We start from the raw sequence: 16324 nt of genomic DNA, 5'->3' as shown, positions 1-16324 counted from the left end.
AAGTTGTTTTTAAATGTTTGAGTTTTCTCCAACTGCTAGCGAAGACACAATGGCTACTAATAAGATTCTCTACGTAACAGACAGGACTAGAGCTAGCAGCTTGAGTGCCCTGGTTGCCAGGGTAACCTCATGCCCTTAAAGGGGGCATCTGAACATTTTAATCTCAGCTGTGATATTTTGATTAAAAGACTCAGGTCACAAAAAAATGAAATAACATTGAGCAAAATACCACATCAATTCTTACTACTGATACATTTATTCTTTTAGAAACATTACAAAGCATGCTCAACCGGTTTATTTTAGTTTTATAGTGAACAAATATTTTGGCTGGTAAAAAAATCTGAGTGGCTAAAAGTTAGTTTCAGGCCCTGATCGTAATGCTTAAATAATTTTGCAACTGGGAAACGAGGCCCTGATCTCTGGACAGGGTCTTCAAAGGGGACATACAGACACTATACCAATTTAACCACAGTCCCATATTCCATCTTCCTCCCTAGTGGGAATACATCTCACAGTGTCACTGGTCTGATAGTCCTTCTTCTTCCTGACATCTTGACTCACATCACGAGATGTTATTCACTCTCACGCTCCAGTTACTCTCTACCCTCCCTTTCCCGTCACAGTCCTTTTCTGCTGATGTTTACGTCTGAAACATTGAAAAGTTAAGCGGGTGTCGTCTCCCCGTCTCTCCCCGCCTGCCGATATCCCAGCTGCTTGTCTTTGCCGAACCTTCCCTGATAATTGGGAGATTATGATGCGGGAGCCGGGGATCGGAGCGTAAACACTGTTTTACTATGATCTGCTTAATCATTTCCAATTGAAGCTGCACACGAGTAATTGCAAAGCCACCAATACCCCTGCTGTCAAAGCTATGATGAGCCATCAGCGACGTTCTCATGATGAGCCGAGGGAAAAAATAGAGCAATGTGATAAAGTTTCAAGAGATGTTAGGAGCTTACTGAAGAGTACCTGTGGTGATGTGATGTGTGACATGTTATGTCTTAACATCCAAGGGAAGGGAAAACCTTTGTCAAGCAGTGGATGGATTTGTTTCCTTAGTTGTATACAGATGAGTTGAGATTCTTGAAGAGGAGAGTAGACAAACAGAGCAGAAGATGACTAGTCCAGATAGTGAGTGGGACTAGACTCTAGCCTCCACGTCCTAGCCTCCAGGTTCATTGACCATGTCCTAGCCTCCAGGTTCATTGACCACGTCCTAGCCTCCAGGTTCATTGACCACGTCCTAGCCTCCAGGTTCATTGACCACGTCCTAGCCTCCAGGTTCATTGACCATGTCCTAGCCTCCAGGTTCATTGACCATGTCCTAGCCTCCAGGTTCATTGACCATGTCCTAGCCTCCAGGTTCATTGACCATGTCCTAGCCTCCAGGTTCATTGACCATGTCCTAGCCTCCAGGTTCATTGACCATGTCCTAGCCTCCAGGTTCATTGACCATGTCCTAGCCTCCAGGTTCATTGACCATGTCCTAGCGTCCAAGTTCATTGACCATGTCCTACCCTTCAGGTTCATTGATCATGTCCTAGCCTCCAGGTTCATTGACCATGTCCTAGCGTCCAGGTTCATTGATCATGTCCTAGCCTCAAGGTTCATTGACCATGTCCTAGCCTCCAGGTTAATTGATAGTACAGATTGACCAGTTGAGTAGTCATTATTCTTGCTTCTATCAGCAAGCCTGGTGACTGGTGAGTCATTGCCAGTTCCTACACCGTCCCTGCAGGTCAGTCCTAGAGAGAGTGACGACCAGGAGGAGACTTTGCTGTTGCAGAAGAACACCGTGTGACATGACATCATCTGTTGGTCAATGCAGCATCGATGTTCTGTTCTGTGCGACATGTTGCTTCGGTTCTGACACTGGAAAAAAAAACACAGGTGGTTCCTAGCACCATGAGTCTCCATGGAAACACATCCTGTGGCCCCTCGCTACATTGATGGATCCGACGCTTAATATCTACCTTTCACTGACAGATCTAGGTTGACGTGAGCAAAGTGACTGGCCCACAGACAGAACAGACTGTAACACAACCAGAGTCCTTTCAGAACATGTTTTTGTTTTAGTGTGTCCATGTAGAGTTGGTTCAGGGCCGTGAGAGGTGGTTTGAAGGTTACAAACCACTCTGTAATTACAGTAGGAGTCTGTCTGGTGTAGAAACCACTCTCTCATTACAGTAGCAGTCTGTCTGTCTGGTGTAGAAACCACTCTGTAATTAGAGTAGGAGTCTGTTTGTCTGGTGTAGAAACCACTCTCTCATTACAGTAGTAGTCTGTCTGTCTGGTGTAGAAACCACTCTGTAATTACAGTAGTAGTCTGTCTGGTGTAGAAACCACTCTGTAATTACAGTAGGAGTCTGTCTGTCTGGTGTAGAAACCACTCTCTCATTACAGTAGCAGTCTGTCTGTCTGGTGTAGAAACCACTCTGTAATTACAGTAGTAGTCTGTCTGTCTGGTGTAGAAACCACTCTCTCATTACAGTAGCAGTCTGCATGTCTGGTGTAGAAACCACTCTCTCATTACAGTAGCAGTCTGTCTGTCTGGTGTAGAAACCACTCTGTAATTACAGTAGTAGTCTGTCTGTCTGGTGTAGAAACCACTCTCTCATTACAGTAGGAGTCTGTTTGTCTGGTGTAGAAACCACTCTGTAATTACAGTAGGAGTCTGTTTGTCTGGTGTAGAAACCACTCTGTAATTACAGTAGTAGTCTGTTTGTCTGGTGTAGAAACCACTCTGTAATTACAGTAGTAGTCTGTCTGTCTGGTGTAGAAACCACTCTGTAATTACAGTAGTAGCCGTCTCTCTGGTGTAGAAACCACTCTGTAATTACAGTAGTAGTCTGTCTGGTGTAGAAACCACTCTGTAATTACAGTAGTAGTCTGTCTGTCTGGTGTAGAAACCACTCTTTAATTACAGTAGTAGTCTGTCTGTCTGGTGTAGAAACCACTCTGTAATTACAGTAGGAGTCTGTCTGGTGTAGAAACATCTCTGTAATTACAGTAGGAATCTGTCTGGTGTAGAAACATCTTTGTAATTACAGTAGGAATCTGTCTGGTGTAGAAACCACAATGTAATTACAGTAGCAGTCTGTCTGGTGTAGAAACCACTCTGTAATTACAGTAGAAGTCTGTCTGGTGTAGAAACCGCTCTGTAATTATAGTATAAGTCTGTCTGGTGTAGAAACCGCTCTGTAATTACAGTAGCAGTCTGTCTGGTGTAGAAACCACTCTGTAATTACAGTAGAAGTCTGTCTGGTGTAGAAACCGCTCTGTAATTACAGTATAAGTCTGTCTGGTGTAGAAACCGCTCTGTAATTACAGTATAAGTCTGTCTGGTGTAGAAACCACTCTGTGTTCTAGAGTCATCGTCAGAGATGTTATCCACAGTGATCTGTATTCTAGAGTCATCGTCAGAGATATTATCCACAGTGATCTGTGTTCTAGAGTCATCGTCAGAGATATTATCCACAGTGATCTGTGTTCTAGAGTCATCGTCAGAGCTGTTACCCATAGTGATCTGTGTTCTAGAGTCATCGTCAGAGATATTATCCACAGTGATCTGTGTTCTAGAGTCATCGTCAGAGCTGTTACCCATAGTGATCTGTGTTCTAGAGTCATCGTCAGAGATATTATCCACAGTGATCTGTGTTCTAGAGTCATCGTCAGAGCTGTTATCCATAGTGATCTGTGGAATCTAGCACTACTTGTTCATAAAAGACTATGTTTGATTTATTGGTGTCAAAAACAAGATTTATGCTTTGGATTGCTGATGTAGCCAAATGAACCTACACGCACGCACGCACGCACACACACTATATCCTCAATAATTGCTTTCCCAGCAGCCTTCCTGAGCTAACTCTTAACCTCTACTCCAGATATCGTGGCCTTAGCAAGCAGAATCTCCTCTTGATAAAACAGGAAGAGAGTAAAAAGCAATACTGATATTCGCATCCCACTTTAATCTCTCTCCAGCCACAGTGTGTCAACGCCTCAGAGGAAACTTCCGGAGTCCAGGAAGAAAATGGGGCCTAATTATTAAGTATTGGTCTGATATCCAAGAAAGCAAGCAGTCCAGAGTGCATTTCTCATGACGCATAGTTCCAGTTAGATCCAGTTAGATCCAGTTAGATCCAGTTAGGTCCAGTTAGATCCAGCTAGGTCCAGTTAGGTCCAGTTCAATCCAGTTAGATCCAGCTAGGTCCAGTTAGATCCAGTTAGATCCAGTTAGATCCAGCTATGTCCAGCTATGTCCAGTTAGATCCAGTTGGAAAAGGTCCTTGCCAGGTTGTTCGCTACACAGCAAGCTGCTTGCACTGACTGTTTCTTCTCTTCTCAAAGCCACCTGTGTATCAGCTGCTACACGTCAATATCTCTGCTGAAAGTTAACCGTAAAAATTCCCTTTTGGGTTTTTGAAGAACAATACATAGACGGTCATCTAGGGTCATTTCCACAGCGTAGTTCCACCTTGCTGCCCAGGCAGACAGTAGCATATATTCCTCAGAGAATGAAAGTAACAAGGAGACCGGGAAAAGTCAACCACTCCGCTGTGGCCATCGTCAGTGGGTTACCGTTGTCTGTTTTCTTAAACGTTACTTTCTTCTCTTTAAATGTCTCAAATGTATTCTAGTCAGTATAAAAGCATCTCCTTTCCCTCTGACCAGTTAGATGAGGGTGTGGTCTCTCTTGTAAAACGGGGCTCAGGCATGGGTGGGTCTCCTGCCTTACACTTCCTCTGCCTGCACGGTGGGTGATGGGAGACATGGCGGGAGGAAGAAGATGGAGAGAGAGAGAGAGAGAGAGAGAGAGAGAGAGACAGACAGAGCGAGAGAGAGAGAGAGAGAGAGACAGAGCGAGAGAGAGAGAGAGAGCGAGAGAGAGAGCGAGAGAGAGAGCGAGAGAGAGAGCGAGAGAGAGAGAGAGAGAGAGAGCGAGAGCGAGAGCGAGAGCGAGAGCGAGAGCGAGAGAGAGAGAGAGAGAGAGAGAGAGACAGATTAGGAATACATAGAGGAGGCAGGTAGGATGATAAAAGAGGAGGATGGTGAGAAAGTGGTGACGAGACATGAAGAGAAAAGATAAACATTGTTAGAGACGTGACACACGATCGTGTTGCTCTGCTTGCATTTATAAACCTTGAAACAGAATATATCAGTGACTTGACCATTGAACTTTGGGTGTGAATAAAAACATCTAGGAAACGTCCAGATAGAGAAGAAGACCAGTCACTATTTAGGGAATAGGGCTCCATAGGGCTCTGTACTATAGTAGTCCACTATATAGGGAATAGGGCTCCATAGGGCTCTATAGGGCTCTGTACTAATGTAGTGCACTATATAGGGAATAGGGCTCTGGTCTATAGTAGTCCACTATATAGGGAATAGGGCTCCATAGGGCTCTGGTCTATAGTAGTCCACTATATAGGGAATAGGGCTCCATAGGGCTCTATAGGGCTCTGGTCTATAGTAGTCCACTATATAGGGAATAGGGCTCTGGTCTATAGTAGTCCACTATATAGGGAATAGGGCTCTGGTCTATAGTAGTCCACTATATAGGGAATAGGGCTCTGGTCTATAGTAGTCCACTATATAGGGAATAGGGCTCCATAGGGCCCTATAGGGCTCTGGTCTATAGTAGTCCACTATATAGGGAATAGGGCTCTGGTCTATAGTAGTCCACTATATAGGGAATAGGGCTCTGGTCTATAGTAGTGCACTATATAGGGAATAGGGCTCTGGCCTGTAGACCTAGCTTGTATAATAATAGACCTGGACTGTATTATAATAGACCTGGCCTGTATTATAATGGACCTGGCCTGTATTATAATAGACCTGGTTTGTATTATAATAGACCTGGCCTGTAGACCTGTCCTGTATTCTAATAGCCCTGTCCTGTATTATAATAGACCTGGCTAGTATTATAATAGACCTGGCCTGTAATATAATAGACCTGGCCTGTAATATAATAGACCTGGTCTGTATTATAATAGACCTGGTCTGTATTACAATAGACCTGGTCTGTTTTATAATAGAACTGGCCTGTATTATAATAGACCTGGCCTGTATTATAATATACCTGGTCTGTATTATAATAGACCTGACCTGTAATATAATAGACCTGGTCTATATTATAATAGACCTGGTCTGTATTATAATAGACCTGGTCTGTATTATAATAGACCTGGTCTGTATTATAATAGACCTGGCCTGTAATATAATAGACCTGGTCTGTATTATAATAGACCTGGTCTGTATTATAATAGACCTGGTCTGTATTACAATAGAACTGGCCTGTAGACCTGGTCTTATAATAGACCTGGTCTGTTTTATAATAGAACTGGCCTGTATTATAATAGACCTGGCCTGTATTATAATAGACCTGGCCTGTATTATAATAGACCTGGCCTGTATTATAATAGACCTGGCCTGTATTATAATAGACCTGGCCTAGCTATTATATATTCTGTACTGTTGTAATGGTGTTCCTCCTCCTCTTCATACGAAGAGGAGGAGTAGTGATTCGACCAAGGTGCAGCGTTGTGATATGACATGATATTTATTTCAACAAGACGAAAACAAACTATACTTGACTAACTAACAAAACAATAAACGATGTAGACAGACCTGGACGACGAACTTACATGAAACACGAAGAACGCAATAACAGGAAAACTGACTACATAAAACGAACGAACAAACAAAACCGAAAACAGTCCCGTGTGGCGTAACATACAGACACTGACACAGGAGACAACCACCCACAACAAACAGTGTGAAAACACCTACCTTAATATGGCTCTCAATCAGAGGAAATGAAAACCACCTGCCTCTAATTGAGAGCCATATCAGGTCACCCTTAAACCAACATAGAAACAGAAAACATAGACTGCCCACCCAAACTCACGTCCTGACCAGCTAACACATACACAAACCAACAGAAAACAGGTCAGGAACGTGACAACTGTATCCTGTAGCTTCCTGTTAGGACGGTCTCCACTATATATTCTGTACTGTATCCTGTAGCTTCCTGTTGGGACGGTCTCCACTATATATTCTGTACTGTATCCTGTAGCTTCCTGTTAGGACGGTCTCCACTATATATTCTGTACTGTATCCTGTAGCTTCCTGTTGGGACGGTCTCCACTATATATTCTGTACTGTATCCTGTAGCTTCCTGTTGGGACGGTCTCCACTATATATTCTGTACTGTATCCTGTAGCTTCCTGTTAGGACGGTCTCCACTATATATTCTGTACTGTATCCTGTAGCTTCCTGTTAGGACGGTCTCCACTATATATTCTGTACTGTATCCTGTAGCTTCCTGTTGGGACGGTCTCCACTATATATTCTGTACTGTATCCTGTAGCTTCCTGTTGGGACGGTCTCCACTATATATTCTGTACTGTATCCTGTAGCTTCCTGTTGGGACGGTCTCCACTATATATTCTGTACTGTATCCTGTAGCTTCCTGTTGGGACGGTCTCCACTATATATTCTGTACTGTATCCTGTAGCTTCCTGTTGGGACGGTCTCCACTATATATTCTGTACTGTATCCTGTAGCTTCCTGTTGGGACGGTCTCCACTATATATTCTGTACTGTATCCTGTAGCTTCCTGTTGGGACGGTCTCCACTATATATTCTGTACTGTATCCTGTAGCTTCCTGTTGGGACGGTCTCCACTATATATTCTGTACTGTATCCTGTAGCTTCCTGTTGGGACGGTCTCCACTATATATTCTGTACTGTATCCTGTAGCTTCCTGTTGGGACGGTCTCCACTATATATTCTGTACTGTATCCTGTAGCTTCCTGTTGGGACGGTCTCCACTATATATTCTGTACTGTATCCTGTAGCTTCCTGTTGGGACGGTCTCCACTATATATTCTGTACTGTATCCTGTAGCTTCCTGTTGGGACGGTCTCCACTATATATTCTGTACTGTATCCTGTAGCTTCCTGTTGGGACGGTCTCCACTATATATTCTGTACTGTATCCTGTAGCTTCCTGTTAGGACGGTCTCCACTATATATTCTGTACTGTATCCTGTAGCTTCCTGTTGGGACGGTCTCCACTATATATTCTGTACTGTATCCTGTAGCTTCCTGTTGGGACGGTCTCCACTATATATTCTGTACTGTATCCTGTAGCTTCCTGTTGGGACGGTCTCCACTATATATTCTGTACTGTATCCTGTAGCTTCCTGTTAGGACGGTCTCCACTATATATTCTGTACTGTATCCTGTAGCTTCCTGTTGGGACGGTCTCCACTATATATTCTGTACTGTATCCTGTAGCTTCCTGTTGGGACGGTCTCCACTATATATTCTGTACTGTATCCTGTAGCTTCCTGTTGGGACGGTCTCCACTATATATTCTGTACTGTATCCTGTAGCTTCCTGTTGGGACGGTCTCCACTATATATTCTGTACTGTATCCTGTAGCTTCCTGTTGGGACGGTCTCCACTATATATTCTGTACTGTATCCTGTAGCTTCCTGTTGGGACGGTCTCCACTATATATTCTGTACTGTATCCTGTAGCTTCCTGTTGGGACGGTCTCCACTATATATTCTGTACTGTATCCTGTAGCTTCCTGTTGGGACGGTCTCCACTATATATTCTGTACTGTATCCTGTAGCTTCCTGTTGGGACGGTCTCCACTATATATTCTGTACTGTATCCTGTAGCTTCCTGTTGGGACGGTCTCCACTATATATTCTGTACTGTATCCTGTAGCTTCCTGTTGGGACGGTCTCCACTATATATTCTGTACTGTATCCTGTAGCTTCCTGTTAGGACGGTCTCCACTATATATTCTGTACTGTATCCTGTAGCTTCCTGTTGGGACGGTCTCCACTATATATTCTGTACTGTATCCTGTAGCTTCCTGTTGGGACGGTCTCCACTATATATTCTGTACTGTATCCTGTAGCTTCCTGTTGGGACGGTCTCCACTATATATTCTGTACTGTATCCTGTAGCTTCCTGTTGGGACGGTCTCCACTATATATTCTGTACTGTATCCTGTAGCTTCCTGTTGGGACGGTCTCCACTATATATTCTGTACTGTATCCTGTAGCTTCCTGTTGGGACGGTCTCCACTATATATTCTGTACTGTATCCTGTAGCTTCCTGTTGGGACGGTCTCCACTATATATTCTGTACTGTATCCTGTAGCTTCCTGTTGGGACGGTCTCCACTATATATTCTGTACTGTATCCTGTAGCTTCCTGTTGGGACGGTCTCCACTATATATTCTGTACTGTATCCTGTAGCTTCCTGTTAGGACGGTCTCCACTATATATTCTGTACTGTATCCTGTAGCTTCCTGTTGGGACGGTCTCCACTATATATTCTGTACTGTATCCTGTAGCTTCCTGTTGGGACGGTCTCCACTATATATTCTGTACTGTATCCTGTAGCTTCCTGTTGGGACGGTCTCCACTATATATTCTGTACTGTATCCTGTAGCTTCCTGTTGGGACGGTCTCCACTATATATTCTGTACTGTATCCTGTAGCTTCCTGTTGGGACGGTCTCCACTATATATTCTGTACTGTATCCTGTAGCTTCCTGTTGGGACGGTCTCCACTATATATTCTGTACTGTATCCTGTAGCTTCCTGTTGGGACGGTCTCCACTATATATTCTGTACTGTATCCTGTAGCTTCCTGTTGGGACGGTCTCCACTATATATTCTGTACTGTATCCTGTAGCTTCCTGTTGGGACGGTCTCCACTATATATTCTGTACTGTATCCTGTAGCTTCCTGTTGGGACGGTCTCCACTATATATTCTGTACTGTATCCTGTAGCTTCCTGTTGGGACGGTCTCCACTATATATTCTGTACTGTATCCTGTAGCTTCCTGTTGGGACGGTCTCCACTATATATTCTGTACTGTATCCTGTAGCTTCCTGTTAGGACGGTCTCCACTATATATTCTGTACTGTATCCTGTAGCTTCCTGTTGGGACGGTCTCCACTATATATTCTGTACTGTATCCTGTAGCTTCCTGTTGGGACGGTCTCCACTATATATTCTGTACTGTATCCTGTAGCTTCCTGTTGGGACGGTCTCCACTATATATTCTGTACTGTATCCTGTAGCTTCCTGTTGGGACGGTCTCCACTATATATTCTGTACTGTATCCTGTAGCTTCCTGTTGGGACGGTCTCCACTATATATTCTGTACTGTATCCTGTAGCTTCCTGTTGGGACGGTCTCCACTATATATTCTGTACTGTATCCTGTAGCTTCCTGTTGGGACGGTCTCCACTATATATTCTGTACTGTATCCTGTAGCTTCCTGTTGGGACGGTCTCCACTATATATTCTGTACTGTATCCTGTAGCTTCCTGTTGGGACGGTCTCCACTATATATTCTGTACTGTATCCTGTAGCTTCCTGTTGGGACGGTCTCCACTATATATTCTGTACTGTATCCTGTAGCTTCCTGTTAGGACGGTCTCCACTATATATTCTGTACTGTATCCTGTAGCTTCCTGTTGGGACGGTCTCCACTATATATTCTGTACTGTATCCTGTAGCTTCCTGTTGGGACGGTCTCCACTATATATTCTGTACTGTATCCTGTAGCTTCCTGTTGGGACGGTCTCCACTATATATTCTGTACTGTATCCTGTAGCTTCCTGTTGGGACGGTCTCCACTATATATTCTGTACTGTATCCTGTAGCTTCCTGTTGGGACGGTCTCCACTATATATTCTGTACTGTATCCTGTAGCTTCCTGTTGGGACGGTCTCCACTATATATTCTGTACTGTATCCTGTAGCTTCCTGTTGGGACGGTCTCCACTATATATTCTGTACTGTATCCTGTAGCTTCCTGTTGGGACGGTCTCCACTATATATTCTGTACTGTATCCTGTAGCTTCCTGTTGGGACGGTCTCCACTTGTGGGATAATTCCAAGAGTGTGCAATGCTGTCATCAAGGAAAAAGGTGGCTACTTTGAAGAATCTAAAATCTAAAATATATTTTGATTTGTTTAACACTTGGTTTTTGGTTACTACATGATTCCATATGTGTTATTTCATAGTGTTGATGTCTTCACTATTATTCTACAATGTAGAAAATAGTAAAAATAAAGAAAAAAGACCTGGAATGAGTAGGTGTTCTAAAACTGTTGACTGGTGCTGTGTGTGTATTCTGTAGGACTGCGTCTGTCACATGACTCTGCGATCCTTGTCAGTTTAGTATGAACAGAGACTGATTCAGAGGCAAACAATGATTCCTTTACTAGGAATGAGGCAGATGTGTTAGGATTGCACTGGAACAAAAGCCCGCACACAATGTTGGTCTCTAGGTACGGAGCTCATTTAAAAATTCAAATCAACTCTGTGGTCTTTTTTTTTTGGTTAAATGTTCAGTGGTTGAATTGGCCCACAATTCACCTCTCACGGCCCTGAACCAACTGTGCTGGTCACACACACCTCTGGAGGTAACAGTGGCTATACCGCCGTACACACTGTGCTGACTGTAAACTCTGTCTCGTTGGCCATGATGTCGGTGGGCTGGATGTTCCGGTCGTACATGGGGTTCTCAAACGTAGCTCTACCGTTAGTGTTCTCATGGCCTGCGTAGCCGTTAAACGGTACCTTAGGTCTTTTCCTGAGAGAGAGAGAGAGAGAGAGAGAGAGAGAGAGAGAGAGAGAGAGAGAGAGAGAGAGAGAGAGAGAGAGAGAGAGAGAGAGAGAGAGAGAGAGAGAGAGAGAGAGAGAGAGAGAGAGAGAGAGAGAGAGAGAGAGAGAGAGAGAGAGAAATATAGAAGGTTAGTATATTGTATCATATGAGACCTGTGTTTGTATAAATATAGAGGGTTAGTATATTGTATCATAGGGTACCTGTGTTTGTAGAGGTACAGAGCGAAGCCTGCAATGATCATGGCTATGAACGGCACTAAAATGGCTGCTGCCACTGAACTGCTGTTGGGCTGGAAGTGAGGATTCTCCCTGCTCCTGTCTGAACTCTCTGGGAGGGAGGGAGGGAGGGAGGGAGATACAGAGACAGAGACAGAGACAGAGAGAGAGAGAGGGAGACAGAGAGACAGATAGAGAGAGAGAGAGATACAGAGACAGAGACAGAGAGAGAGAGAGAGAGAGAGAGAGAGAGAGAGAGAGAGAGAGAGAGAGAGAGAGAGAGAGAGAGAGAGAGAGAGAGAGAGAGAGAGAGAGAGAGAGAGTAGAGCAGTTCAAATACAATAAAAATAACCATTCAATATACAATCCAATGACTACCATGTGGCAAACAAGATGATCACAGTGAGCAAACCTGGTTGAAAAGATGTGATTTTAGTTTTGCTCAACGCGATACAAGACAGAAAATAGGAAAATGTATGACACATGACCAGCTAGGTCTTCAAAACACAATAAAATACAAAATACACAATACGGTGACTCTACCATGGAACAGCTAGGATGAAACCAAACATGACAAGATCAAAAAAGGAAAATAGAACAAGCTAATATTTATATATAATATCTATTAAGAAACAACTTAGACGTGACAGACGTCCAAGCCAATTAAAAATCAACGACACACACAAAAAAAAAGAGACAATTTTCCATTAAATGATTGGTTAATTTAGAGAGAAAGTTGCAAGGGGGCTCAATTTTCAGTCTTTCCACTAGACTCATCGGACAAGCCTGGTTCCTGGGAACGTCAAATTCCATTATTCCAACAATGGGTTTTAATTAATGACTTCAAGGCCCGACAGCGATGAAGTCATTTCAGATTCCATTTTCAATTTAGGGCGGTGCGTGTGTATCCAACGACAACAAGAGAGAGATGGCCCACCTGTTGGAGAGTGGATGCCAAGAGAGCGCCAATAATGTCCCAACAACTAAGAAGAATGAACTAAATGAATTAGGCAGGGAAGTGGCGGCTACCCAAAACCCCACAGAGTTGGGAAGTGGCGGCCAACCAAAACCCCACAGGGTTGGGAAGTGGCGGCCAACCAAAACCCCACAGGGTTGGGAAGTGGCGGCCAACCAAAACCCCACAGAGATGGGAAGTGGCGGCCAACCAAAACCCCACAGGGTTGGGAAGTGGCGGCCAACCAAAACCCCACAGAGTTGGGAAGTGGCGGCCAACCAAAACCCCACAGAGTTGGGAAGTGGCGGCCAACCAAAACCCCACAGGGTTGGGAAGTGGCGGCCAACCAAAACCCCACAGAGTTGGGAAGTGGCGGCACACCAAAACCCCACAGGGTTGGGAAGTGGCGGCCAACCAAAACCCCACAGAGTTGGGAAGTGGCGGCCAACCAAAACCCCACAGAGTTGGGAAGTGGCGGCCAACCAAAACCCCACAGAATTGGGAAGTGGCGGCCAACCAAAACCCCACAGGGTTGGGAAGTGGTGGCCAACCAAAACCCCACAGGGTTGGGAAGTGGAGGCTAACCAAAACCCCACAGAGTTGGGAAGTGGGGGCCAACCAAAGAAGCACACATATGCAGTCCTGAGCACCTGCCATCCCAGGTCATGTCAGATTACTCTGCCATCCCAGGTCATGTCAGATTACCCTGCCATCCCAGATCATGTCAGATTACTCTGCCATCCCAGGTCATATCAGATTACCCTGCCATCCCAGGTCATATCAGATTACCCTGCTATCCCAGATCATATCAGATTACCCTGCCATCCCAGGTCATATCAGATTACCCTGCCATCCCAGGTCATGTCAGATTACTCTGCCATCCCAGGTCATGTCAGATTACCCTGCCATCCCAGATCATATCAGATTACCCTGCCATCCCAGGTCATATCAGATTACCCTGCCATCCCAGGTCATATCAGATTACCCTGCCATCCCAGGTCATGTCAGATTACCCATCATTCAAGGTCATCTAAAGTTCTGTCTAGAGTGGTGTCTAGAGTCTAGAGTGGTGTCTAGAGTGGTGTCTATAGTGGTGTCTAGAGTGGTGTCTAGAGTGGCGTCTAGAGTCTCGAGTGGTGTCTAGAGTGGTGTCGAGAGTGGTGTCGAGAGTGGTGTCTAGAGTGGTGTCTAGAGTGGTCTCTAGCGTGGTGTCTAGAGTCTAAAGTGGTGTCAAGAGTGTTGTCGAGAGTGGCGTTTAGAGTGGCATCGAGAGTGGCATCTAGAGTGGCGTCTAGAGTGGTGTCTAGAGTGGTGTCTAGAGTGGTGTCTAGAGTGACGTCTAGAGTGGCGTCTAGAGTGGCGTCTAGAGTGGTGTCTAGAGTGGTGTCTAGAGTGGTGTCTAGAGTGACGTCTAGAGTGGTGTCTAGAGTGGTGTCTAGAGTGACGTCTAGAGTGGTGTCCAGAGTGGTGTCTAGAGTGACGTCTAGAGTGGTGTCTAGAGTGGTGTCTAGAGTGGCGTCTAGAGTGGCATCGAGAGTGGCATCTAGAGTGGCGTCTAGAGTGGTGTCTAGAGTGGTGTCTAGAGTGGTGTCTAGATTGGCGTCTAGAGTGGCGTCTAGAGTGACGTCTAGAGTGGCGTCTAGAGTGGTGTCTAGAGTCTAGGGTTATGTCTAGAGTGACGTCTAGAGTGGTGTCTAGAGTGGTGTCTAGATTGGCGTCTAGAGTGGCGTCTAGAGTGACGTCTAGAGTGGTGTCTAGAGTGGCGTCTAGTGTGACGTCTAGAGTGCTATCTAGAGTGGCGTCTAGAGTGGTGTTTAAAATGGTGTCTAACGTGACGTCTAGAGTGGCGTCTAGAGTGGTGTAAAGATTGGCGTCAGAGTGGCGTCTAGAGTGGCGTCTAGAGTGGCGTCTAGAGTAAAGTACAGAGTGGTGTATAGAGTCGTGTCTAGAGTGGTGTCTAGAGTGGTCTCTAGAGTGTTCCTAGAGTGGCGTCTAGAGTGGTGTCTAGAGTGTTGTCTAGAGTGGCGTCTAGAGTTGTGTATAGATTGGCGTCTTGAGTGGCGTCTAGAGTGGCGTCTAGAGTGGTGTCTAGAGTGGTGTCTAGAGAGGCATCTAGAGTGGCGTCTAGAGTGGCGTCTAGAGTTGTGCATAGATTGCCGTCTAGAGTGGCTTCTAGAGTGGCGTCTAGAGTGGCAACTAGAGTGGTGTCTAGAGTGTTGTCTAGAGTGGTGTCTAGAGTCTAGAGTGGTCTTTAGAGTATAAAATGGTGTCTAGAGTGGTCTTTAGAGTCTAGAGTGGTGTCTAGCGTGGCGTCTAGAGTGGTGTCTAGAGTGGTGTCTAGAGTGGTCTTTAGAGTCAAGAGTGGTGTCTAGAGTGACGTTATGGGGGTGTCTAGAGTGGTGTCTAGAGTGGCGTCTAGAGTGGTGTCTAGAGTGGTGTCTAGAGTGGTGTCTAGAGAGGCATCTAGAGTGGCGTCTAGAGTGGCGTCTAGAGTTGTGTCTAGAGTGGTCTTTAGAGTATAAAAGTGTGTCTAGAGAGGTCTTTATAGTCTAGAGTGGTGTCTAGCGTGGCGTCTAGAGTGGCGTCTAGAGTGGTGTCTAGAGTGGTTTTTAGAGCCTAGAGTGGTGTCTAGAGTGGCGTTATGGGGGTGTCTAGAGTGGTGTCTAGAGTGGTGTATAGATTGGCGTCTAGAGTGGCGTCTAGAGTGGCGTCTAGAGTGGCGTCTAGAGTGGTGTCTAGAGTCTAGAGTTGTGTATAGGGTGGTGTCTAGAGTGGTGTCTAGTTTCTAGAGTGGTCTTTAGAGTCTAGAGTGGCGTCTAGAGTGGCGTCTAGAGAAGTGTCTAGAGTGGTGTCTAGAATGGTGTCTAGAGTGGTGTCTAGAGTGGTGTCTAGAGTGGTCTTTAGAGTCTAGAGTGGCGTCTAGAGTCTAGAGTGGTGTCCAGAGTGGTGTCTAGAATGTTTTCTAGAGTGGCGTCTAGAGTGGTGTCTAGAGTGGCGTCTAGAGTGGTGTCTAGAGTCTAGAGTTGTGTCCAGAGTGGTGTCTAGAGTGGTGTCTAGAGTAGCGTCTAGAGTGGCGTCTAGAGTGGCGTCTAGAGAGGCGTCTAGAGTAGTGTCCAGAGTGGTGTATAGAGTGGTGTATAGAGTGGTCTTTAGAGTCTAGAGTGGCGTCTAGAGTCTAGAGTGGTGTCCAGAGTGGTGTCTAGAATGTTTTCTAGAGTGGCGTCTAGAGTGGCGTCTAGAGTAGTGTCCAGAGTGGTGTATAGAGTGGTGTATAGATTGGCATCTAGCGTGGCGTCTAGAGTGATGTCTAGAGTTGTGTCTAGAGTGGCGTCTAGAGTGGTGTATAGATTGGCATCTAGAGTGGTGTCTAGAGTTGTGTCTAGAGTGGTCTAGAGTCATGTCTAGAGTGGCATCTAGAGTGTTGTCTATAGTGGTGTCTAGAGTGGTGTCTAGAGTGGTGTCTAGAGTGGTCTTTAGGGTCTAAA

General features: G+C 45.2%; 1 protein-coding gene across 1 annotated transcript in view; it reads right to left on the bottom strand.

The window, feature by feature from the left end:
• Nucleotides 1-233: 233 nt before the first annotated feature.
• The window catches only part of LOC139555342 (CUB and sushi domain-containing protein 2-like), a 993500-nt gene continuing 977409 nt past the window's right edge, over nucleotides 234-16324 (bottom strand). The window contains exons 71-73 of the mRNA XM_071369058.1: nucleotides 11870-11996; nucleotides 11459-11636; nucleotides 234-4746 (exon numbers count right to left, since the gene is read on the bottom strand). Of these exons, the coding sequence (XP_071225159.1) occupies nucleotides 11477-11636; nucleotides 11870-11996 (287 nt within the window). The 3' untranslated portion in view covers nucleotides 234-4746; nucleotides 11459-11476. The remainder of the gene's footprint in view (nucleotides 4747-11458; nucleotides 11637-11869; nucleotides 11997-16324) is intronic.

This window comes from Salvelinus alpinus, chromosome 26 (assembly GCF_045679555.1).
Source record: "Salvelinus alpinus chromosome 26, SLU_Salpinus.1, whole genome shotgun sequence".
In the NCBI taxonomy this organism is placed as follows: Eukaryota; Metazoa; Chordata; class Actinopteri; order Salmoniformes; family Salmonidae; genus Salvelinus; species Salvelinus alpinus.
The sequence above is the reverse complement of the archived record's forward strand: the minus strand, read 5'-3'. Positions and strand labels throughout refer to the sequence as shown.